Source organism: Trichosurus vulpecula, chromosome 3 (assembly GCF_011100635.1).
Source record: "Trichosurus vulpecula isolate mTriVul1 chromosome 3, mTriVul1.pri, whole genome shotgun sequence".
Lineage (NCBI taxonomy): Eukaryota > Metazoa > Chordata > Mammalia > Diprotodontia > Phalangeridae > Trichosurus > Trichosurus vulpecula.
Window position 1 is genome coordinate 23,837,073 of NC_050575.1, and position 26,747 is coordinate 23,863,819.

The 26,747-nt window shown below is 39.9% G+C and overlaps 1 protein-coding gene across 1 annotated transcript in view; it reads right to left on the reverse strand.

The window, feature by feature from the left end:
• Window positions 1-25,956, reverse strand: part of DLGAP5 (DLG associated protein 5) — a 32,700-nt gene extending 6,744 nt beyond the window's left edge. The window contains exons 1-13 of the mRNA XM_036748095.1: window positions 25,877-25,956; window positions 22,999-23,265; window positions 21,453-21,664; window positions 17,654-17,716; window positions 13,650-13,746; window positions 13,445-13,546; window positions 13,028-13,104; window positions 10,433-10,731; window positions 9,353-9,477; window positions 4,264-4,393; window positions 2,799-2,884; window positions 1,643-1,803; window positions 713-805 (exon numbers count right to left, since the gene is read on the reverse strand). Of these exons, the coding sequence (XP_036603990.1) occupies window positions 713-805; window positions 1,643-1,803; window positions 2,799-2,884; window positions 4,264-4,393; window positions 9,353-9,477; window positions 10,433-10,731; window positions 13,028-13,104; window positions 13,445-13,546; window positions 13,650-13,746; window positions 17,654-17,716; window positions 21,453-21,664; window positions 22,999-23,233 (1,680 nt within the window). The 5' untranslated portion in view covers window positions 23,234-23,265; window positions 25,877-25,956. The remainder of the gene's footprint in view (window positions 1-712; window positions 806-1,642; window positions 1,804-2,798; window positions 2,885-4,263; window positions 4,394-9,352; window positions 9,478-10,432; window positions 10,732-13,027; window positions 13,105-13,444; window positions 13,547-13,649; window positions 13,747-17,653; window positions 17,717-21,452; window positions 21,665-22,998; window positions 23,266-25,876) is intronic.
• Between the last annotated feature and the right edge of the window lie 791 nt (window positions 25,957-26,747).

The following is a 26,747-nucleotide window of genomic DNA, read 5'->3' on the forward strand; positions in this document are numbered from 1 at the left end:
AAAAAGCGTACAGAGCAGCATCATAAAAACTCAGAAGGGACAGTACCTGGGAGGGTGGTCAACGCTGTCAAATGTTACAGAAAGGTCCGGAAGGAAGGGGCTGAAAAGAGGATATTAGGTTTGGAGAACATTGGTAACACTGCAAAGAGCAGTTTTACTGGTGTGGTGAATGTGGTGAGAAGTCAGGTTGCAGAAGGCTAAGAGATGGAAAGGAGAGAAGTCAAGGATGAGAAAGGGAAGAGAAATATAGAGAAATAGTGAGAGGAAATGATAGGCTCCAGTGAGGGTTTTTTAAACAGGGAGGGTACCTGGGCTTGATTTGTGATAGCAGGGAGGGAACTAGCAGATAAGGAAAGATGAAAATTTGAGAGAAGTGGGATAGATTACCCTGATAGTATGGGCAATCTTCAAGAGAAGACAGGAAGAGATGGGATCTAAGTAATTTTAGTAAAAGGATTGGTCTCAGCAAGAAACATGGTATTTGTCTATCTTTTCTCTCCCACTAAACTCCTAAGAGTAGGGAGCTTATCTTGCTGGGGACTCAGTGTAGTGCCTTGTATATATTAGGTGCTCAATAAAGGTTTGTTGAATTTTGTTTAGTGATGAAAAATAAAATTGCCCACTGAATATTTTTAAAGCTGAATAATAAAAATGTTCAGTCACTGAAGGGCTATAGAAGAGCTGAGACCAGATTTTGAAGTCACTAGCTTACCCGAATAACTTTTTGGCTTATGGTATTTTTTTCTTGCCATTCTGATTCCTGAAGCTTACTCAATTTTTCAAATTTGTTGTTCACATCTTCTACCTATCAATAGATGAAAATTCAACTGTTTATAAATCCATGACAACAGTGACTGATTAAAGAACTCCAATAACATTAGGATACTTTTGAATGGAAATTTACAATTCAATATACTTATTAAAAGCAGTAGTAAAGTTCTGGAATTAAATATTGAAGAACTGGAAACTCAGGCCCCAGTTTTAATTGTCTCTAACTCTGTGGGAACTTGGATCAGTCGCTTAACTAGCTAGGTATGCCCCCAATGATTGCATCAGACAGAAAACACCTATCACCCATCTACTTCACAATCACAGTAGTGACACATAAATAAATACCACTAAAGACAGTACAAGATAAACTGACTAAATATATGTAAAAACAAGTAATAAATGTTATTAGTGACTGACTGGTGCCACAAGTTAAAAAAGAAATTTGAGAATAATACCTACAAATTGTTCCTAAGCATCACCAAGTTTATTTAAAAAAAAATGTGGTTAAGGGATTTAGAATAATGATAGTCTATCAGTGTGCAGTTATGCTTGCATTTCTAAAACACACATAAAGGATTATGTTTATGAATAAAGTCCCTATGGCCATTTCTTCACCCTAAAATGGCAGGTAAAACTTTCAGACTTAGAATTCTTAATGAAGATCCTTGGAAAGAAAGTAGTATCTAAAAAAGTTTAAAGCAGTACTTAATCTGAAGTCCCACCATAAACATACTGTGACTATGGATTAATATTGCTCTTAGAAAAATCCAGATTCCTATTCCACATCTTAAACATCATTACTATGCTAATGTAAGAAAAAAAAAAAAACTACATTCTTTTTGAGTTATATTTCCAATAGACAACTACTTGCCTGAAAATTAACCATATCCCAAAATCCATCCAGATCCATGCAGGTAATCTTCTTTTGGCCAGATTTATACTCACAATCATTCACCAATCCTTCAAACTGTTTGAACCTTTCACTTATAAGGAGTCTTGTTTGACCGACTGTTGTGCGAATGAGATCTTTAGCTATATGGAAAATAGGTTCAAAAAAAGTTCATTCATAAACCACAAACATTCAGCCTGAAATCTGCCACCTGACTGTGCTGAGAAGACCCCAAACCCCAATTTCCCTTTTTTGGCGGGAGGGGTTGTGAGTGAGAGTTATGTGAGGTGGGAAGGGGAGGTCAAGATCTATAACGTCACCATTATAGTAAACTCATTCTACCAACCCCAGGACAGATGGGCAATTATTCTGTAATTTATAGTCTTAGAAAGCTGCCCTGGGGACGGAGGGGAGATTATTGAGAGACTGAATGGCTTGTCCAGAGTCACACCACCCAATGGCTAGTTTGGCTGGGGGGGGGGGAGAAGGGAAAGGAAGAAGCATCTGTTAAGTGCCTACTCCACGTGAGACACTATGCTACGTGCTTTAGAACTGTTATCTCATTTGGTCCTCACAACCACCCTGGGAGGTAGCTGTCCCTATTATGACCATTCTATTGCTGATGAAAGTGAGGCAGACAGAGGGAAGTAACTTTCCCAGCTTCTAAGTATCCAAGGCCACATGTGAACTCAGGTCTTCCTGACTCTAGACCCAGCGCTCTTTGTGGGAAGGAAACCGTCTAATAAAGAGAGGCAATAGGGAACCACTTGGACTTCGTTGTGTGGGGAGGGGTTATAAGTGACATGGTCAGAGCTGCGCTTTAGTAAAAGTATTTTGGTCACTATATTGAACAGAATAATTTCAGTTGAGTGTGCAGCTGGAAGCCAGATTACTGAGGGAGCAAATAAAAATGGCCTCTAAGTCACAGGAAAAATTACGATCAAATAGCACAAATTATTTATGTCCTATTAGCCATATTCCACTCTAGCAGAGAAATACAAGAGAATTAATGTTAACATCACACTAAACAGAAATTTCTCCTTGAACAAAAGTCAAGCTCTAAAATAGACCAACTCTAGATTTTAAAAAATCACTAAAATAAATTTGAGATCACACTACCTAAATGATATCTTCTTACCATCATCAGGAATATCCAGTATAAGTTTCTTTTCCCATTCATGGCAGAATCCTGTTAATCTCTCAGTTTCTGATTGAAGAATATTTCTATGAGAGAAATATTTTAATTTTACAATTGTGTCCCCACACTCTAGTAGTTGAATATACTTAACATTCCCATATTAATACACAAAATGAGATGGATGTGAATTAGAAATCAGTATCCGTGTCTTTCAATATAAATACTTTAAAATATTCTGTACATGGAAATTGAGGGGATGCCCATCAATTGGGGAATGGCTGAACAAGCTGTGGTATATGAATATAATGGAATACTATTGGACTATAAGAAATGATGGACAGACTGACTTCAGAAAAACCTGGAAAGACTTATATGAACTGATGCTGAGTAAAGTGAGCAGAACCAGGAGAACATTGTACACAGTGACAGCCATACTGTTCAGTGACTGACTTTGATAGACTTAGCTCTTCTCAGCAACACAATGACCTAAAACTTTTCCAAAGGACTCATGATGGAAAATGTTATCCACATCCAGAGAAAGAACTATGGAACTGGAATGCAGAGCGAAGCAGACTATTTTCTTTTTTGTTTTTCTTTCTCATAGTTTCTCCCATTAATTATAATTCTTCTATGCAACATGACTAATGTGAAAATGTGTTTAATAGGAATGTATGTGTAGAGCCCATAGCAGATTGTATTCCATCTTGGGGAGGAAGATGGGAGGGAGGAATGGGGAGAAAATTTAAAACTTATGGAAATGAATGTTGAAAACTAAAAAGAAATAAATTTAAAAAATTTTAAAAATAAAATATTCTATACACAGAATATAGTATGGAATATTCAAATTTAAAATTGAAGTTATATTTAGCAATTGCATAATTGGATATGCCTTCACCATAACATCAGCCTTGAAGAGAACAGTAGGAGCAAAAGCCTCCATCAGTTTTCAATGTGACATGTGTAGATTTGCTCTCTATTGATTTCTCATGGAGATGTCCCTAGCCAGAGCAATCAGGACATTATGCATCTTCATTCTTATTTCCTAGACAAAATGAACTGTCTTTTCCCAAAGCTATCCTGTCCTTCTGACATTACTGCTTTTGCTATCATTTCTAAAGCCTAGAATGTCTCTCTCCCCTTTCTTCACTTACTCAATTTCTATCCATCCTTCAAAACACAACAGAAATACTAAGTCCTCAATGAGGCTTTTCATGAGCCTTCCCCATGGGTTTCCACCCTTGACACCTCATGTAGCACTTTTACACTGCTGAAAAGTAATATTTAGCATTACATTTATCAATGTGTATTACACCCCATACAATTATAGGCTCCGCTGGGGTAGGGATCAGATCTTATCACTGCTTCATATCTCCCCTGATACTTATTCTCTGCATAATCAATATTTAATAAATGTTTATTAAGGCAAATAAAAAATCTTTAGCTGCCAAAAATCAAAGTGACAAACCTGAAATATGGTACATCATGTTGTGGTGGTGCTACTTGATATTCATTTATTTCAAGCAAAGGGATATGTGCATTTAATGGAAGGTCATCTGAATTTGTTTTAGTTTCTCCATTTTTATTTGAAAGATGATCTATAATTAAAAAAAAAAAAAGAAACAAACCCCCAAAACTATTAAGTGTGAAAACTGTTGATTTTCCATTGTTATTTTCTTCCAGAGGCAGCAGGTATATAATATAGTATCGGAGCACTAGATAGACCCCCAAACTCTGTCTTAGGCCCCCTCTTACCTTTCTCTAGGTGTCTTCATCAGCTTAACATGAGGTTTAATTATTATCTTGATAATGATGACTAGATTAGAGCTCTAGTTTCTCTTGTGAGCTCTAGTCCCCATAAATCAACCACTTATTGGCCATTTTAAACTGGATGTCTCACAGTCACCTCAAACTCCACATGTCCCCAGCAGAATGCATCCGTTTATGTCTCCCAAATCCAGCCTTCTTCAAAACTCGCCTATTTCTGCTGAGGCACCATGATCCTTGTGGTTACTCAGGATTCACAGCCTCGGCGTCATTCTGACTCTTCACATGTCCGATCAGTTTCCACATCTTGCTCTCTCTCTCTACATCTGACACTCCACCTGTTCTCTTCACTCACAGCCTCTCATCCGGACTATGGCAACAGCCTCCTATTAGGCCTCCCTGCCTCAAGTTTCTCCTCACTCCAATCGATATCTGACCAGCTGCCAAAGGGATTTTCCTAAAATCCGCTGCTTCCCAATGAGCTTTAAGATCAAACACTAACTCTTCTGTTTGACCTTTAAAACTCTTAACAACTTGGCCTCAACCTACTTTTCCAACATTCTTACCTATTAGTCCCCTTCTCATACTCTGTGAGGTACAGTCAAACTGCCCTGGGCCAGAGAACAGTCATGAAAACTCGGAGGAGAGAGGGGTCTGCAGGGCCAAATGCTCTAGAGGTACCAAAGTAGAAGATGTGTGCTTGAATATAAACAGAACAGATATATGGAGCCAAGATGGCAGCTAGAAAGCAGGGAACAGCCTGAGCTCCCTGCCGAGTCCCTCCAAAAACCTATAAAAAATGTCTCTGAACCAATTCTAGAATGGCAGAACCCACAAAACAGCAGAGGGAAGCAGGGCTCCAGCCCAGGACAGCCTGGATGGTCTCTGGGTGAGGTCTATCCCACACAGAGCTGGGAGCTGGGAACGGAGTGGAGCAGAGGCCAGCCTGAGCGGCGTGGACCAACCAGACCAGGAGCCGGGCGGAGGGGGCCCTAGCGCCCTGAATATGTGAGCTGCAGCAGTTACCAGACTTCTCAACCCACAAACACCAAAGATTGCGGAGAAGGTTAGTGGGAAAAGCTGCGGGAGTAGAAAGAGTTCATGGTTCAGCTTCCAGCCCCGGGGGCAGTGGAGGTGGGGCAGCTACAGCTGCTGCTGCTTCTAGCCCCAGGCCCGCCTGGTGGGAGGAATTAAGTGTCGGATCAGAGCAGGAGTGCACAGCCTGCTGAAGATCTAAGCCCAGTCTGGGTTGGGGGTTCTTGGGGAAGGAGTAGTGCTGGTGTGACAGAGCTGGCACCTCCCCCCCAAACGTGGAACATAGAACTCTGTAGTCTACAAGCAGTCATACCCCACTGAAAAACTCAAAGGTCAAGTTAGTTGGCTGGGATTATGGCCAGGCAGTGAAAACGTACCGAGATTCAGTCTCAGACTCTGCATTCTTTCTTTGCTGACAAAGAAGACCAAAACATACAGACAGAAGAAATTAATAACGTCAAAGAGCCTACAACAGAAACCTCCAAGAAAAACATGAACTGGTCCCAGGCCATGGAAGAGCTCAAAAAGGATTTGGAAAAGCAAGTTAGAGAAGTAGAGGAAAAATTGGGAAGAGAAATGAGAAGGATGCGAGAAAACCATGAAAAACAAGTCAATGACTTGCTAAAGGAGACCCAAAAAAGTACTGAAAAATACACTGAAGAAAACAACACCTTAAAAAATAGATTAACTCAAATGGCAAAAGAGCTCCAAAAAGCCAATGAGGAGAAGAATGCCTTGAAAGGCAGAATTAGCCAAATGGAAAAGGAGGTCCAAAAGACCACTGAAGAAAATACTACTTTAAAAATCTGATTGGAGCAAGTGGAAGCTAGTGACTTTATGAGAAATCAGGATATTATAAAACAGAACCAAAGGAATGAAAAAATGGAAGACAATGTGAAATATCTCCTTGGAAAAACCACTGACCTGGAAAATAGATCCAGGAGAGACAATTTAAAAATAATTGGACTACCTGAAAGCCGTGATCAAAAAAAGAGCCTAGATATCATCTTTCAAGAAATTATGAAGGAGAACTGCCCTGATATTCTAGAGCCACGGGGCAAAATAGAAATTGAAAGAATCCATCGATCGCCTCCTCAAATAGATCCAAAAAAGAAATCTCCTAGGAATATTGTCGCCAAATTCCAGAGCTCCCAGATCAAGGAGAAAATACTGCAAGCAGCCAGAAAGAAACAATTTGAGTATTGTGGAAACCCAATCAGAATAACCCAGGATCTGGCAGCTTCTACATTAAGAGATCGAAGGGCTTGGAATGCGATATTCCGGAGGTCAATGGAGCTAGGATTAAAACCTCGAATCACCTACCCAGCAAAACTGAGTATCATGCTCCAAGGTAAAATATGGATTTTCAATAAAATAGAGGACTTTCAAGCTTTCTCAGTGAAAAGACCAGAACTGAATAGAAAATTTGACTTTCAAACATAAGAATCAAGAGAAGCATGAAAAGGTAATCAAGAAACAGAAATTGCAAGGGACTTACTAAAGTTGAACTGTTTTGTTTACATTCCTACATGGAAAGAGGACATGTGTGATTCATGAGACCTCAATATTAGGGTAGCTGAAGGGAATATGCATATATATATATATGTATGTTTATGTATATATATAAGTGAATGTGTATGTATGTATATATCTATGTGTATATATATGTGTGACACAGGGTGAGTTGAAGATGAAGGGAGGATATCTAAAAGAAATAAAATGAAATTAAGGGATGAGAGAGCAACATACTGAGAGAGGGAGATAGGGAGAGATAGAATGGGGTGGATTATCTCGCATAAAAGTGGCAAGAGGAAGCAGTTCTGTGGGAGGAGGGGAGAGGGCAGGTGAGGGGGGAATGAGTGAACCTTGCTCTCATCAGATTTGGCCTGAGGAGGGAATACCATACACACTCAGTTGGGTATCTTACCCCACAGGAAAGAAGAGGGAGGAAGATAAAAAAAAAATAAAAGGGGGGGATGATGGAGTGGAGGGCAGATGGGGGTGGAGGTAATCAAAACAAACACTTTGGAAAGGGGACAGGGTCAAGGGAGAAAATTCAATAAAGCGGGATGGGTTGGGAAGGAGCAAAATGTAGTTAGTCTTTCACAACATGAGTATTGTGGAAGGGTTATACATAAAGATACACATGTGGCCTAGGTTGAATTGCTCGACTTCTTAGGGAGGGTGGGTGGGAAGGGAAGAGGGAAGAGAATTTGGAACTCAAAGGTTTAAAATCAGATGTTCAAAAACAAACAAAAAAAAAGTTTTTGCATGCAATTAAAAAATAAGATACACAGGCAATGGGGCGTAGAAATTTATCTTGCCCTACAAGAAAGGAAGGGAAAAGGGGATGAGAGGGGAGGGGGGTGATAGAGGGGAGGGCTGACTGGGGAACAGGGCAACCAGAATATACGCCATCTTGGAGTGGGGGGGGAGGGTAGAAATGGGGAGAAAATTTGTAATTCAAACTATTGTGAAAATCAATGCTGAAAACTAAATATGTCAAATAAATAAATTTAAATTTAAAAAAAAAATTAGACTGGAGCAAGTGGAAGCTAGTGACTTCATGAGAAATCAAGATATTATAAAACAGAACCAAAGGAATGAAAAAATGGAAGACAATGTGAAATATCTCATTGGAACAACCACTGACCTGGAAAATAGATCCAGGAGAGATAATTTAAAAATTATTGGACTACCAGAACAGATATACGATGAATAAAAGGTCCATAGGTGGGAGACCACTAGCAGCTGGAAGGGTGTGTGGGGGGAAGCAAAGAAGGTATTTGAGCTGAGGTTTGAAGGAAACCTAGGATTCCAAGAAGCAGAAGCAAGGAAAGAACACTAAGTACAGCCAAGGCAAAGGCAGAAAGGTGGGAGACAGAGTGCAGTGTATTCACAACAGCAAGTAGGCCAGTGTGGTTAATGTATAGGGCTAGAAAAGTAGAAAGGAGCCAAGTTGTAAAGAGATTTAGATGCCAGACAGAGGAGCCTCTACGTAACCCTAGAATACGGAGCCGCTGGAGTTTGAGTAGAGGGAGAGATATTGATCAGACCTTTGCTTTAGTAGAGTCATTTTAGTAGCTTTGTCAAACACAGCTTGGACTGGGGAGAACAAACAGGCTATTGCAACAGGCCAGGTGAGATGTGATTAAGGCCTGAACCAGGGTGAAGAGACGGGAAATGTGCAAGAGATCTTGTGGAAGAAATGAAGAGACTTGGTAAGAGCTTGAATACAGGGGTGAGGGAGGACAAGGAGCTGAGAAGGACAATGAGACTGAGTCGGGGGTTGAGGTTTGGCAGAGTACAAATGGTGACAGGACCTGGGAGCAAGGGATTAGAGGGCAGCAGATGGTGTAGCACTGAATTAGTTTGCTAACGGATTGAAAGTGGGAAGGAAAAAGAGTGTATTCAGAGTAGCAATGATAGCCAAGCAAAGTACTGAGAAGGGGCAGAGGGACTGGAAGCTGAGGAGAGAAGGAAGAACAATCAAGGCTATGACCATCCTTCAGCCTTTCATCTCTCCAAACTATTTAGCAATATTTCTTTTTATTCTGTCCATTCGTTATATCTTCTCACTTGGTATTCCTTGTTCTGTCACTATCACCATTCCCTAGTCATATTTCCTCACCTCTCCTGGCCTTGAGAGTTTCTATATGAACTAATCCTGAATCACAAAGTAGAAATTATGCTAAGTAGATTTTAATAACGTGTACTCGAAAAAGATCAAAATTTAACAAGTTCACTTATTATACCTTTATCCAGAATTTCCTGGGATCTTGGAGGAGTTTGCCAATCAATCAGATCCTGCTGAGCTGGGGTATTACAATGAGTTTTACTCTCTTTCAAAGTTTCTTTTTTTGATTCTTGAAAGTTATCACTAAAACAAAAAAAATTACTTCAGGCAACATGGAAAATAACTATAACTCCACATACTTCACACAATTTGAAATTAGGTTTACATATTATTTAAAAATTTTACTTTCTAAAAAAAATCTTATTTATAGACACCTTCCATTGTTACTCTGAATCAAAGAAATTCTAAGATTCATTAGCATCTTATCAGAGTACTAAAGGAAAACTTGTTCAGTTCACTCTTCATGACTCTGTATGGGCTTTTCTTGACAAAGATACTGGAGTGGTTTGCCATTTTCTCCTCCAGTGGATTAGGCAAACAGAGATTAACAGAGTTTAAGTGACTCTAAGGCCTGTTTTGTACTCAGGTCTTCCTAACTCCAGGCCTAGCACTCTATCCACTGCGCCATCTAGTTGCCTCTGAAGACAGGTAGGAAACTTAGCAAAGAAAATTACTACCCAGTAAAAGAAGATCTTGGGTAATAGAAGATAAAATTGCTGTCATTACAAAATAACTTTGTAACCATCTTGTTGTCTCAAACTTCTATTGGCTTTTCTTAGCTTTATAAAAAAAGCATCTTGACATTTGTTTTATTTCTAGAGGTAGTCTTCTTTAAGAGCAGAGTTCTAGAAATAAGCATCTCTGAAATGTTGCTATGGCAGCAATTATGCTGTCCTAGAAATTGTTTCTGGCAGTATTGATAAGCAAGCAAAGATTTGCACTGAAAACAAAGACTGTATTGAAGAATAAGATTAACTATGTCTCCCTCTTCAGAACCCCTCCCCCCCAAAAAAACACATAGGAAAATGTCTCTTACTGGAATCTTTTGAAGAATAAAGACAAAAACATCCCTTGAATTTAAGAAATTACAGTTAAGTAGTACTTATAAAAAAACACAGGCTAAACTATAACTCACTAACCTGTCACACAACTTAGCAAAAAATAAACTACAATAAAATAATTAAAATTAAATTCTTACTCTTTAATTTGCAAAGGACTCCAGAAACAACTAAGTTCCACAAAAGTATGTTCCTTTTGTGGGGAAATGGGTTTCATTCTGTAGTTCATTAGACTATCTAGTGGTTGAAACATAAAATTTTCAGGTGCAAAGGAGGGCTTCTCTCTCACTTGAGAAGTAAAACTTGTCTCAGGTAAATATTCTTTTCCAAGAAATTCAGCAATTTCTTCCGTTGGTGATTTTTCAAAGTCATGAGAAGGTCCTTCAGTAAGTGGGTCCTTTGAGCAATCTTCTTTCACACCAACTTTGGAAGGAAGGTCCTAGATGTAAATAAGTAACAGTAGGTTAATGTTACTAAGCTATGACATGTTAAATGAATGGATAAGGGTATAAGGTCATAGGGAGGCAGCCGGCAGTTTGGAGAGAGAATTAGCCTTGGAGTCAGGAAAACCTCGAGTTCCAGTTCTGCCTTGGGCACATAATGGTTGCGTAAACCTAGGTAAATCACAACCTCTCAGAGCCTCCAGGCAGCTCTGTAGTACTCAGCTGTAGCACGACTGGCAATCTATATCTGTAGAAGTAATTTCCTTACTGGGAATTATCAGTGCCAGTGGAGTCTCAGACCTTCCCTTTCCCCCAACACATCAATCTGATGACACAGCAAATTAATCTGTTACAGAACATTCATTTTAAAAGTTTCCCAGCATTCACGCACCAACAAAGTGATTCCAAGTGGTGTTTAGAAATTCTAATGGCAGAACAGTGTTGTTCCTAATTAGAAGTCAAGGCATTATAGAAAATCTTGGTAACCTATAATATTGTACAACCAATTATCAACATGAACAGTACTCTCTCCCTTTTCCCTTGTGGCCACTAAAGACATACAGCATTACAGTAGGAAACCACAAACCTTGGGACTCCAAAATTGTCAAAGCCTGGGCTATTGGAATTATGGGATAGGTTACAGGACATAAAATGGATCCAGTTTCTTATTCATAACTGCGTCTTTGTTACAGCAGCCTTCTTCTATTTTCTTTTTTTTTTTTGGCAGGACAATTGGGGTTAAGTGACTTGCCCAAGGTCACACAGCTAGTACATGTGTCAAGTGTCTGAGGCTGGATTTGAACTCAGGCCCTCCTGATTCCAGGGCCACTGCTCTACTCACTGCGCCACCTAGCTGCCCCTAGCCTTCTTCTATTTTCATATTCCTGTTTGTCCTCTTACCAGTGTTCCTCTATCACAAAAGCACTGATGATAATAAGAATAGGGATTTGACCTGTAATTTCACTGATATAGGGAATTCAAAGATGAGACAAATCCACCAGTGCTGGCTGACACCTTCTTGGCAACTTAAGAGTCTTAGAGCATTGGGAGGATCACACATCTTGTAGGAGAGGCAAGACCTGAGCCCAAGTCTCCCTAGCTCATATTACGCCATATGTAGTTGTTTAATTTGAATGCTTTAAGATACCTAAGTGCCAATCAATCGGTAAACATTTATTAAGCACTATGTGCCAGGCACCATGCTAAGTACTGGCAATACAAAAAGAGGCAAAAGACTGACCCTGCCCTCAAGGAGCATACAATCTAATGGGGGAGATATGTAAATAAATATATACAAAGTGAGTTATATACAAGATAAGTAGGAAATAATTAACAAAGAGAAAGTACAAGACTTAAGAGGAATTAGGGAAGGCTTCCTGTAGAAGGTGGGATTTTAGTTGGGTCTTAAAGGAAGCAGCTGAAGCAGAGAAGGGAGAGCACTGCAGGCCTGGAGGACAGCCAGAGAGACTGCCGGAGCCAAGGGATGGAGTGTCTTGTTTATGAAACAGCCATGATGCTTTATGTTTAAGGAAAAGCTTGGGAACTTGACAGTTAACCTAATCAAACTGGCAGTGTCTTTTCAATTTTTCCTTTCTTATTTCAGTTACTTTGGGTGTTTGAGGTTTCCAAAGGCATTTAGAAAAACTTAAATCCTACATGCTTCCCCCCCACCATTCAACAAGTATTTATTAATTGCCTACTCTGTGCCAGGTACATGTTAGCGACACAAAGACAAAAACAAAAAACCATTCCTAAATAATCCTTGCCTCAAGAAGCTTACATTCTGGGGGCAGCTGGGCAGTGCAGTGAGTAGAGCACTGGCCCTGGAGTCAGGAGGACCTGAGTTCAAATCCAGCCTCAGACACTTGAAACACTTACTAGCTGTGTGACCTTGGGCAAGTCACTTAAGCCCACTTGCCCTGCCTTCCTCCCTCCTCCCCCCCAAAAAAGCAGCTTACATTCTTCTCAGGGTTGGAGGCAGGAAAATAGTTCAATGATCTCTGATTGTTATCCAGTTCCAAAATTCCAGAATTTAGTGGGGGAATAACAACGAGCTTATAAAAAGAGCCTAGCTAAGTAAAAGGGAACATTACAGAATCTCAGGCCTACATAATCTTGAGAGTTAAGACACCTCGTTGGCCAAATGGTCCAACCCATTCCTGATATGACCAGTCTCCAGCCTTTGCTTGAAGACATCCAGTGACGGAGAACCCACATGCCTGAAGGCCACTCATTCTACTTGGGGATGAACGATATGATGTTGTTTGATATACTGACAGATGAAATTCATACCTTTACTTTGTCAGCTTTAAGTTCTATCTTTGGAGGAGGTCTTTCTTCAGTTGGAGCTTTTCTTTCTGGTTGGTTTTCTGAAAGATGAAATAAAAATATTCAATTTCACTTGACAAAAGAAACTATGGTTAAGCAAATATGCTATTACTTGTATAAAAACGCATTATCTTAGAAGGATTGTCATTGAAGAGCCTACTATAAAATGGAGAGGAGAGCGTGTGTAAATGGGAAAAAAAATCCCCCTCCATGTAAGCTAATACGCTTTTCAAGCTTTCCTTTAACCTATTTGCTTTTCCTGTTCTACAATTAAAAAATAACACACACACACAACACCTTCCAATTTGAAATGCTAACCACACAAACCATTAGTGACTAGAACATTTGTTTATCTGATAAATCCATGAATACTTTACTCACCACTGACAGGTTTTGGCGTCGGCCTTCTCACTGGAAGAGATGAGGCTAGTTTAGGGAGCTGTTTTGCTGCTGATCTAGTCACTCTCATATCAGGTTGTAGAGCTGTGACAAAAAAGTCCTTTTTGCTGAAATCAAATTCTACATAGAATACAGTAAGCTATTCTTGTGGCAGCATCAACACATTATAGTTCCAAAATCTTCATACCTTTCCTTTCTTTGCTAGAATGCTGTTCAGCAGTTGGCTTCTGGCCAGGCTGGACTGCTTCCATATTGTGCCCATTATTGACCTGGTCAACATAGATCTATTAAAAATTATTAGGTGCTAAACTGAGTTCTTCCACAAAAACTAGCAAAGGCTCAGATGACTTGAACACATAAAACATAAATGACAACAAAGGCCAAAGTGACACAGCATAGTAAGAGAGAGGATAAATATCACAGAATCTCAGAGTTGGACGTGATTTCAGAGGCCAGCTAGCCCAAGTGACAGCTGAACAAGAATCCTTTTGACAATATACCTGATGAGTGATCATCCAGCTTGTGCTTGAAGGTCTTTAATAAAGGGGAACCCACTCTCTCCCAAGGCAATCTACTTTACTTTTAGATCTAATTTTTAAAGAGCTTTTCCTTATACTGAACCTAAATCTGCAAAGTTCAGAGAGATAGAGCAAAGGAATAGAATCATCAACTGAATTATCAGGATAAAGGGAGAAGAGGGTAGGAGTTTGGTAGACATTGGATGAAGAAGGACCAACTGTTTGGGGCTGCCATCATTAGAGTCCTGTGATGACTGGCACCTTCAAGGTTTGGCTTGTCACTGCTAACAGCAAGGATCTGGGCTACCTTTCAAACCCTACCTCCCACTACTCTCACGTGTGTGTGTACACACACACACACACACACACACACACACACACACACAAAGCCTTAGCTAATCTGGATTTAGCCACACCCTGGAAAAGGTCTCTACCTCCATGTTACTGGACATGTTTCTCAATGTCCTTGGAATACCCTTTCTCCCTGTTCCATTTATAACTGCCCAAAGCTTACTCATTCAAGGCCCAGCTCACACACTATCCTTAGGTAGAAGTGGCTTCCTCTTCCTTCAATAAACACTATTTCTACCGTTCCTAGTACTGAATACATAATTCATGTTGCCTCCTTAGATAGTAAGTTCCTTAAGGGCAGGGAGCAAGCATATTTTTGTGCCCCCCACCCCATAGCACATAGCATAACCCCAATGCATTTAACTATTGTTGAATGAAGATTAAGACCCATCTACCTGGTCCTATTAATTTCTTATAGGTTAACTGCTCATTTATAGGTCATAGTATCCATAGAGTAGGAAGAATAATAGGCTAGAAATCAGAAGATCCAGTTCTAATCTCACCTCCGTTACTTACCAGTGGCATGACCTTGGGCAAGTCACTTCACTCTTAAGCCCTAGATTCCTCATAAATAAAATAAAGATACCACCACTTATTCTTCCTAAGAGTACAGTTTTTCAACCCAAATGATACAATGTAAGAAATACTCAAGTGGATTTGTGATTTCATTCATCCCCAGTGATGCAAGATTATAACACATTCAGTGAGACTTGTCTATGTTGTTCCATAATTCACCATGGAGGGAGTCCATCCAACAACATCCAAGTGAGGCCTTCCTCACTTTCTTCTATCATCATGATGACACTAGTGGGTACTATGGCTGTCTATCTTTCATCCCTCTTGTCATGTGACCAACCTGTCTTCTCCCATCATTCAATGTCACCATGACATCCTTCACTGCTATTCTTCTTCAGTTCTTCATTGGTGACATTTTGCAGACTGCTGACACCCACCATTTGTCTCCATTGCCCTTTGTAGTGCTGTACTGCCACATAGAAACACCAGTAAAGCTTTAGCATAAAAAGGATGGGCCTTTGCTTTCACAGGAAGCCTGGGGTGAGTGAAAGAGTTTTGTAACGTCCCCAAAGCAATCTGCTCTGCTCGCATCCTTTTCAATTCTAAGCTAGCTCATTGTCAGACCATACTGTCTGTTCCAGATAGAGCTACTACTGAGCAAGGCATCTATCAAAATGTCTGTTGAAACCTGTGCAACAGATAACTCTTAGTCCACTTGACGAACAGACCAAATTTCTTTGAGTGATTACAGACCAAGAGAGGCTTCACAGTGGCTTGGGGCTTGATATAATCATCACAATGTGTTAGCCTGTAACAACAATGTTGCTAGCAGCTGCTGCTGAGGTGTAAGGCCCAACAAGAGCTGCCAGCACAGGTTCTTTGATCTGCTTTACTAAGGAAAGCAACTTTAAGGGATTAATAATCTTACCTTAATTGAACATACATATACCACTTGTTTAGTACAGGGGGGAAAGCCAGCACCCTGAACTTCAGAGCAAATAGAAATTACAAATATTAACAGACAGACCTTATCTGTTTCAGATCACAATTCATAGTTACGAGGGAAGCATCAACATCTGGGTTTACAAGGAGAGGGGGTAGGGGTGTGGGGGGGGCCTCTTAACAATGGCTGCCCAGAGTCTCTTCAAGTCACAGGATACTCTTCCAGTGAGTGAGAGTCCCCAAAGGAAAAATGCCAACCTCTGAGTTTATATACCCTGTTCAGGGCCAAAGGGCATAACAACATGCGACTCAAACCCATGTGACCTAAAAGCTTCTGGCATCACAAATGTGACTCAAAACCACGTAAACTAAGCTTTCCCTTGAGGTAAGGAGATCATCAAAGATTCTTGATTTAATCAAAGAAATAAAGGTCAGACTCATCAAGGCACTCGATTAAATAAGTGCTCCAAAAGGGAAAACAGTAAAAAAGACCCACCTTAATTACTGTAACAGAGCCAAACCTGGAGAACCTCACCATCCATGTAAAATGTTTGTATGTTTGTTTCTTCCTTCTTTCCTAACAATCTAATTTATTATTTATTTTTGACTTAAAAAAACATTTTTTATCTCCAAATTTTCTCCCTCCCTTCTCCACCCCGAAACAAGCAATATATCAGTTGTACATGTGAAATCATACAAAACATTTTCATATTAGCCATATTTCAAAAAAAGTAAGAAAAATAAAGTGAGAAAATTATACTTCAATTTGCACTCAAAGCTCATCAGCTCATCTCAACATCAGCTCTCTCTCTGGAGGTAGACGGCATTTTTTCCTCATGAGTCACATGGAATGTCTTCTTCACCCGAACTCTGTCCTGGATTGCCTCCATCAGATCTGATGAGCATCCACCTAATTGTTTTATTCCTCACATGATATATTCTTAGAGGGTCGCTGAATAGGGTGATTTCTGTTATGACTTCCAAGGAATTGAGAATGACCTTGATCTCTAGATCGCTTTAAGAGCTTATAAGGCAGTTTTGTTTTATGGAGTTAAATACTTTTTTGAAATCAACAATAGACACAATGAGATCTCTCAACATCTTTCAGTTAACTGAGATCCATGGCTTTTCTCCTTGTATTCTCATTGCTTGGCACAGAATTTACATACAGCGAGAGCTTAATAAGTGCCTTTCCATTTATTCACCTTTTTCTCATTTTTCTTTTTTTTAAAACCAATTCTTGTTCTTACCAGTTTTGAGAAGTTGATGGTTAGAATGTACAAAAACAGCTAACTCAAAGATAACTCCTGTATTAATATCAAGTCTTTGTTAAAATGCAGTCAATTCTGTTCTTTCTTGGACTGGGTTGCTCACCACGTACAGCACTTGGGATTTTTTTTTTTAAGAAAGTGTTCATAATATAGAAGCATGAGGCTTCAATATAAATTATAAGTATTTGACTTCTTTGGTTTTTCTTTCCCATGAATTCTATTTTCACACATATTTCTTTCTATCCTTATTTTTTTCTACCTTTGCATTAAAGTCACCCTGTATCAGAATATATGTCGATTTGATACGTCTTACCAAGTTCTCTGTAGAATTTTGCTAGCACCTTAGCAACCAATGGTGTAAAAGCTGCAATTATTTTCATGGTGATCTTTTTGCAAATACTTGTCACTAAGTATGGCAATATGCAATGATCAAGTGTTCCTTATTAAAGCAGTGGAAGGCTAATTGGCCTAAAATTTTCACAGAATTAATACTTCACAGACAGTAAATATCTACAAGTAATGCAAAACCTAGAAAATTTACTATTGATTCTTTGAAAAGACAACAAAGAGACTTCATAAACTGCTTAAAATACCTTTGGCTGCTCCATTTGATTCTTAGCCTTTGACCTTGTGATCCGTACAGAGGTCTGGATAGCCTAGAGTAAATAAAATTAAGAATTTAGAGAAAAAAAATCTAATGGTCAAGGGATGTACTTCTGGGTCTTTTCTTTCTTTTTTTTAATTAACTGCTCCATCTTTTCAATACTATTCTATGAAATTGAGAGCAAAAGAGTTTCTTCCCATATACTAGGTTTTTGCTTTCGTGAATGAGGAATAAATTCCCCAGAAGTTGAGAAGCTTTACTGCAGTGTTTTGTTTATTCATTTGTAGGGTTTTAAAAACCAAGTTTTTAAATGCAGGTTCACAAATTACATCTTATTTCTTAAAATATTTGTTGAAGAAGGAATTATTTCAAATAATTCTAAGGTATGATCTAAGTGATCCTGTCACACAGAATCAGAAAACCTCAGAGTTGGAAGGGACCTTAGAAGCCATCTAAACTAATGTCTAACTAAACAGCATCCTTTGTATAGGATGGCTAGTTAACTTTAGTCTAAAGATGTCCAGGGAAGGGGGGAACTCACTATCTCCCGAGGAAAGTTCATTCAACTATCTTGAATGATTCTAATTGTTAATTTTTTCCTTAAACCAACCCTAAATTGGGGCAGCTAGGTGGTAAAGTGAGTATAGCAACGGCCCTGGAGTCAGGAGGACCTGAGTTCAAATCCAGCCTCAGACACTTGATACACTTACTAGCTGTGTGACCTTGGGCACTTAACCCCAATTGCCCTACCTTCCCCCTGCAAAAAAAAAAAATCAACCCTAAATATATCTATTTGCAACTTCCAGTTACTGCTCCTACTTCTGCCCTCTGGGGCCAGGTAGAACATGTCTACTAATCCTGCTTCCCCAAGTCAGTCCTTCAAATACTCCATTTGGGGAAAGGAGTTAGTGTAACTGTTTTAACCTCACATTTTCCTTGTCACTCAAAGATGAGAAGCTTGATCACTATGTAAATCTAAGCCTGGGCAAGTCTCTTAACCCTAATTGCCCTGCCTTCTCCCCTGCAAAAAAAAAAAAATTTACAAACGAGGTAAATGTAAGCATGTTAAAAGCAAACCTAAGTTTGACAAATTCTATATCACTAAGGCTTTCTTGGATCAAACACCCAATTCGGGCAAATGCAAAACTGGTATTATCCCATCCAAAAGAGTAGTAGAAATACTGAATTCCACTGCTCTTATCCCCAACCCCAATGAACTGTCCCCTGAAAGCTAAATTTTGTTGTTATAATAATTCCCAGTAACTTTAACCCAAGAGCCTTTCAAGAAGCACTTCATTTTCCCTGGGAAAAACTACTGCTAATCAAGCAAAATAGTTTTTGCTTTGCTTCTATTAGTTTAGAGGATTGGCAGCCCAGGTGGGAGACCTCAGGGAAGTATTAGCCTCATCATTCCCCACCACCAGAACTCTTTCCTTCTACAACCCCCCACACACCCCACCCCACCCCCCCACCGCCATACACTTTTACTCTTCAAACTCTGAAGTCTTCAGCTCGCCATTAGCACCTATAGTCATTACTTAATGGAGTCAGACAGACTGAATGATAAAAAGGAGACTTGAGATTAAAAGGACAGGCAAGAGGCAGCCAGGTGGCACAGTGGATAGAGCACAGGCCCTAATGTCAGGAGGATCTGCGTTTAGATTTGACCTTAGTAGCTCTGTGACGGTAGGCAACTCACTTAACCCTGTTGTTTCCCACCCCCCCCCCAACTCCTCGAAAAAGGATAGGCAATATTGGGGTGCTTACTGATACTATTACAGTTCAGCCATGAATATAAAATAGCATGTTTTAGTCCACACTAACTTAGACAATATGCTGAATGATATCACAATTCCTACACTGATTTTAACATGTTTAAAAACAGAAAGTAATTCAAGTACTCTGATATCATTATTAATTAGCTTTAAAAGGGTAAATGAAATTTATAAATTGGCATGGTTCCAAATTACTCGAATCATGAATTAAATGAATTTTAGATAATGCATAAAAACCAAACACCATCTATAGCGCTGTTACTATTTGTTTAGGGAGTTGACCATCATGACACTGGACATACAATAGCCTGCCCTATTGAATAGGCTCAATGGTCTCAATCTACTATTCTGTCTCTTATGTTGGCAGAGGACATTTTGTAGAAAATATGTAGCTGCTTACAAAAAACTGACCTCAAAAGATTAATGATCTACTTGGATATGCCCTGAAATTCATTGTGTAACTAATCTAAATAACCTATTGATTAATTTAAATGTTTGATTCTATTGTTTTAGCAGAAGCTTGGACTAAAGAAGTTTTTAAAAACTTACTGTGTCCTCTGCGAAGTAGCACTTACTCCCTTTAATTCGTCATAAAACTGCTTCATTCATGTTTCAAGATATGTTCCCAAATTCTAGATGGTCATATGGGAAAAACGCTCAGAGTAATACCATCCTCTCTCATTATTTTAATAAAACACTAAATATGTAGATTTAGTTTGGTCTTTTCATACCTGAAGAGAGGAAGAAGGGGTGGTATCTATTTTCATGAGACACCTGTCAAATACTGAATTAATTACTTTAACTGCCCCTCTTTGGGTGTCTTCTGGTTCTGTTTCTTTCTTAAGGCCCAGAGGTCAGAACTGTATATATCATAAACATACAAAGATTCCATTTTATCTCTGATTCTTTTCTACACACATAATATTTCACATTAGGATAAGACTATCTGCTTAGCTTTCAAAATAGTTCCTAATGATGCCTGCTATTCTGGTCTTTTTGGCCTCAGAATGAAGGGTTGAGGTTTTCACAAAATAGTCCACAAGGACTCCAAGAATATAACTCATACCTCATTAGTTTAGAAGAATTACTCTCTACAAAAGTGTTATTTTTTTTATACAAAAGTTAATCTGATACTTTTCTGCCTTTATCAAATAGCTTCGTGAGGTCTTCTTGCAGTTTATACCCACAAGTTTGGCATTTCAATATCTTGAAGAGCTTACTATTATCTGAAAACAGTTATTAATTGCATAATCTCATTTCCAAATCCTTTTTTAATGAACAAAAGAAAAAGCGTAGAGAACTCAACCCTCCACTCACCTTAAAAGACCTATGTATCTGTATTAGGTATTTCCTACCCAAACAACAGCTAGTATAAAACATTTCCACAGACACAAACTTACATGCTGATTCATAGAAATAAATGGTAATAGTCTTTGGCAAAGAAATGTGTCAATGCTTTTTGAAAGCCTTGGAACAATTAATTAAAATTTAGAGTGGCCAACTAGGTTTATTTTTGCCTTTTGGAATGTTATTCAAATTTTACCTACAAACTCTCCTACAGCCCACTCAACATTTTTTTTTGGCTAATTCTTTAGTTCCGCCTGCATTTTAGGCTTTTTAACTATAAATTCTGATATTTCTAGTGTCTCTCACCTATTTTTCATGTCTCAATTATATTCCTTATAGAAGTAAAGTTATCTTAGAATAGAAACTTCTGATCATCCTCTTAATTAAGTTAGTATGCACATAAGAACACTGGACCCGGAGTTAGAAAAATCTGAGTTCAAATCCAGCAAGTCACTTAAATTCCATTTGTCTGAATTTCCTCATCTGTAAAACGGGGGTAATAATAGCCCCTCCCTCCCAGGGTTGTTGTGAGGATCAAATGAGATATTCGCAAGGCATTTTTTGGACCTTAAGGCACCATATTAATGTTAGGTATTATTATTATTCTTTAAACTTTTACAAAGATCCCAGTTAGCTCATTTTTGTCCATTTAAGATGTCAGTTTACCTTCTTTGGTTCAGGTTTCACTGTCTTCTGTCCTGGAAGAGCTCGAAGAAACTGTGGTGGGTCAGGTTTGTAAAGCCCGACTTTAAATACTCCTCCTTTGGCTCTCTCTCGCTGCTCTTTCAGTTTTTGAAGCAGCTTTTTCTCTTTATACTGCTGAAGCTTCTCCTTTCGCTGATCACTCAGCATCTGGCGTATACTATTGAGAGTTAACTCTTAAGGCAAAAGAAGCAATACAACATGTGAGATACATAGATTGTCTGGTCCCAGGGAAATCAGACACCATGACGTGGTATAAGACTAGTTTGTCCAGCTATGCATCAAGTCATCCCTCCCTGCACACTTTCAGAAAGGTTGTTACTAACTTTTCACATTCTCCATCCATCCATCCATCCTCAATCCCACTGTCCTCTCAGTTAAGAAAAAAGGTCAATGTTTTATTGATGCAAACCCATTACAATCACCATCTAACAAACTGCAATCTGACTTCTTTACCTTATGATTTTACTGAAAACACATCTTGAAATACTTTAAGTGGCCTCATCCTTTCCAAATTCAGTGTTCTTTTCTCAGTCCCTTATCAGACACTGGGGAATAGCCTTTTTCTTGACATACTCTCTTCCCTTGACTTTCCTGAAATGAAGCTTCCCCAACTCCATTTTGTCTATGATTGCCTTCTACATTCCCTCTCTTCTTCTTGGTCTCTAACTGTAATATTTTCCAAGCCTTAGTCCTTGGCTCTCTGTTCTCTTTAAATGTGTTTCTGTGTGTATTATATGTATATACATATATATATACACACAATACATATATAATATATATACACACACATATATACTTCTAGTATATTATATATAATTATATGTAATATATAATATACAATATAATTATAATTATATATACTTCTAGTATATTACATATAATTACACACACACCCTTTTCCACTGGTGAACTTATTCTGGCTCATGGCATCAAATGTCACTTTAATACTAATGACCAAATTTATATTTGCAACCCTTCTTTCTTAATCAAACTCTAGGATTAGGTACGTTAGCCCTGCATCTTCGATTGCATGGGCATCTTCACAGGAATGTTCCACATATTCAACATATCCCAAATGGAATTCATCATCACTTTTCCTTCCATCCCCTTCCAAACAAATTCAAATTCTTCATTCATATTGATGGCACCAGCACCCTCCCAGTCACTAAAATTTAAAGTAAATCATTGACTCTTCCATCTCTTGAACATCCTATCAGGTGCCAAGTCCTCCATCTGCATAATTTTTTAAACCTTTGTAACTCTGGCATCTGGCACAGTGCATTGCATCTAGTGGGTGCTTAATAAACATTTATTGAATTGAAATGAATTCCTGCAAGGCAGTTAGTGGCTGTTGTTACTTTTTTACACCATCCTTATTTAAAAACCTTTCACCTAAAGTATTTAGGTGACATAATACTTTGAAGCTCTACCTTCTCCACAAGAAATGATTACCCTTTGGATCAGTTTCTTAGAAGTTTCCCAATGACTTTCCAGTTACAATACTCACTTGGCTTAACAGTGTCCTTTTCCAGAATGTTTTCAATAGTCTCATCCAGTAGAGGAACATTTCTCTCTTCTAAGGTTGTGGTATTGACATCTATTAAGCCAAAGTGTCTATTCTGTTCATATTTCTTATATCTGTTTTCCTTCCACGTAATTGATTTTCGGTGAGCAACTTTGGTTCTTATCATTTCTGTGCTCGCATCCCTTCTGTAGCGATTAGGAACTGATGAAGACGCCATCTTATTCCAAAAATAAACAATCCTGTTTATTCCTGCATAAATACAAAGAAGAAATTACTGAGATCTAAATTTTGTGGTCTATAATCTTGTTACTGAAGGATTTATCAGCATCTGATATTTTTGGCGCATCCCAAATGACAGCAATATAGATTGTTTATCTTTACTTAAAACTCCTTTGTATATTAGCATCACTGACAAGAAATAAAGAGTAACAAATCAATACTGGGGACAAGTCTTATTTCCAAAGCTTTTTAAAAAAATTTGTTCAAGCTTGAGAAAATGGAAAAGGAAGAAAGTAGTTAGACAAGGGAGGGAAAAGGGCAGTCGATCACTAAGGCGTTTGGTATCTATGGTTCAGGAAATGCCAAATAGGATGTCTTTTTGGTGCTTTTCCAAAAGGTCTAATTTCCTACCATAGACTGTTGGTGATCCTACCAAGGTTGTCAAGTTCTGAGTTACAAAATACTATTATCCATATGAGTAGTAACAAACCACTGATAATTCAAAAAAATAACTCTTGAAGTGTGCGCTCTCTCTCTCACACTCACACGCGCGCGTGCACGTGCACACACACACACACACACACACACACACACAGCTTGTCCTTCTTTCCCTGGCACTAAGTCTCTTCCAGGTTAGGTGCCTAGGTTATCCTTGACTAAGGAGAATATCTCATGCATCTGAAGCAAAAGGAAAGTTGGTTGTATAAAAGTGATCATTCAACAGCGTTTCTGTGAATTTCATCTTTATATGCACACATTTGTCTTAGCAAATGGGAGTGATTATTTCCTCAGCTTTAATTACTCATTAGAAGGACTGTAGAGTTTTTTTTGGGAAAAATCAATGAATAAATAAAACGATTTTTGAGGGGGGAAAAATCTAGGCTAGATTTATACAAGGAATATAGAAGCATCAGAAAATTATAAATGTAACAAATATTAACAAAAACAATAAATATCATGTTCTTGTATCAATAAACAACAAAAAAAGCGATTTAATAAAATTACAATTTGTCATGTTAAACATATTAAAAAGCATAGGAATGAAGCATTCCTCAGTATGATAAACAGCATCTATGTAAAACCAGGCACTAACTTTATCTGTATGGGAGCTGAAGAAGAGTACAAGCATACTAATACACCGCTAGAAGAGCTGTGAAGTGATCCAGTCTTTGGGAACTGTGCCCCAAAAGTCACTATCTATGCATACCTATTGACTTACAGATTCAACTACTAGGCTTAGGACCCAAACCCATACTTATAAAAATATTTGTAGCACCCCTTTTTGTTGTAGCAGAGAACTGACATCAGAGAGGGTGCCTGTCAATTGGAAAATTATTGAACAAATTTTTTGTAAATGTTATTACAGCTAATACATGAGAAAAGGATTCCAAGAAACCGGAGAGTGAGCTACCAAATGATGATAATGTAAAGAGAAATCACCAAAGACTTAAAAACTACGATCAAGGAACCCAGTAACTCCAAAAGACTGATGCGGAGCTATACTTGGCCCATAAGTTGATGGACTAGAGATGCAGAAAGAGACACAAAAAGGGTCTGGTCTGTATTTTACGCATACTGTAAGGGAGGGTTTTCTCCCCTTTTTTCGGGAGAGAGGTTTGGCGACAGAGTAGCAATAAGTGATTCCAAAAAAGGGAATGGAATAGAGAAAATATTGTTAATGGATCCTTCTTTAAACGGAGAAAATCAGATTCATAGGCCGTACACCTTTAGAACTGCTGTTGTCTAACGGGTCCGACTCTTCACGATCCTACGGACTTGTTTCCTTGGCAAAGATACTGGAGTGGCTTGGCCCCCTTTTACAGAATGAGGAACCGAGGCAAACAAAGTGCCCTGGCCGGGTCACACAGCTGAGAAGCGTCTGGGGCCACATCTGCACTTGGGAAGACGAGCCTTCCTGCCTTCAGGCCCGATGCTCTCTCTACCCACCGTGCCACCTGGCTGTGTTAGTTAGACCCGGGCCAATACCGCTAGAATTACAGCGTGTTAATTTGGTGGAGGGCAGCTAGGTGACGCTGTGCATAGCGTGCCTGGCCCGAAGACAGGAAGACCTGAGTTCAAATACTCCCAGACACTAGATGGATGACCCTGGGCAGGTCGCTTAACCCTGTTTGCCTCCGTTTCCCCTATAAAGTGAGCTGGAGAAGGAAACAGCGACACATTCCAGTATCTCTGCCAAGAAGGAAACTCCCTCCGCCCATGGTGATCGGCGCCACGGCCGCGTTTATGGTTCCGGAGAATTGTTTAGAACACCGGGAGGTGAAGTGATTTGCCCAGGGTCACCCGGCCGGCATGTGGGTTCGTGTCATTAGACTTGAACCCAGGGCTTGCAGACTTGCCGAGGCAGCTCTCTGTGCACCGGTGGGCGCCACGCTGACTCTATCCACCCTCCCAGGGTCTAAATGGTAATTACTCGACTTCTGTTTTCTCTACAACCGTCATCACCGGGCGAAGGAGCCTCAGGGCCAGAGCCCCGGGGCCCAGAAGCGGAGCCACTTCTCCCCCGAGTGACTCAAACTGCCCCTTCTCCAGAGGCACTGACCGGGCCCTCCCCCGCCCCCACACTCCCCCGTTTTCTCTCCGCCCCCCCAAACCTCCCAACAACCCTTCCGGACAGACCTACCTGCGAAACAGACTTTCCTAACAAAAAAGGTTCTAGGAAAACTATCCAAAGAAAAGCCTGAAAACACCGCTTTTTGCCACCCCCCCACAAACCGGAAACGCCCAGTTTTCAAAATGAAGTCGGAGCGTCCACCTCCGGGACGCTTAAATTTCCCGCCTCCAGCTTATGATTGGTGGAGCTCTATAGGGAGCCTCCTGATTGGTCGTTTCAGGAGCTTCCCGGATTGGTCGAAAGTCGGGGAAAAAAAGAACGCGGGTGATGGCAGGTGTCTGTCATCGCTTTCGACTGGACTGTTTCGACGGACTGCGGGGCTCTTTGGGGCTCGAGAGGCATCCGCCATCGTTTCCATTGCTTGTGTAATTGTTTTGTTGTTGTTGGGGAACGCTGGCTGCCTGCTGCCCTGTCACCTTTCCCCTCCCCCAGCCTCCCTCGGAGAGCTGCGGCCTAGTGGGCGGGGCGGAAGGGAGGCTTCCGCTCTTCCGGTTGGTTGCGGGCGGGAGCAGATTTTCTGTCAGATCACCCGGCCTCCGCATGAAGCGCGGTTGGGCGCAGTCTCGCTCTTCGCTGTGTAGATCAGCGTGACCCTTCCTTCGGCCTAGGTGGCCGCCTGCCTCCGCCTCAGCCCCGGTCCTGGAGCAAGTGTGTGGTTTAGGCTGCCGGAGGAGGCTTCCGATTCGCATGGCTCAGAGTTCTCGTCTCGGAGTAGGAGGAAAGAAGGGTTGGGGGAGCGGGCCTGGCTTTAACCCGAGGGGTCACCGGAGGACCGGCCTGCCTGCCCGCCTGGCACGCTTGTTGGGGGCATCAGTTGACGGAGCGTGGAAAGCGCTTTGCGGATCTGGAAGCGCTCTCAAAACGCTCCATGTTGTTATTA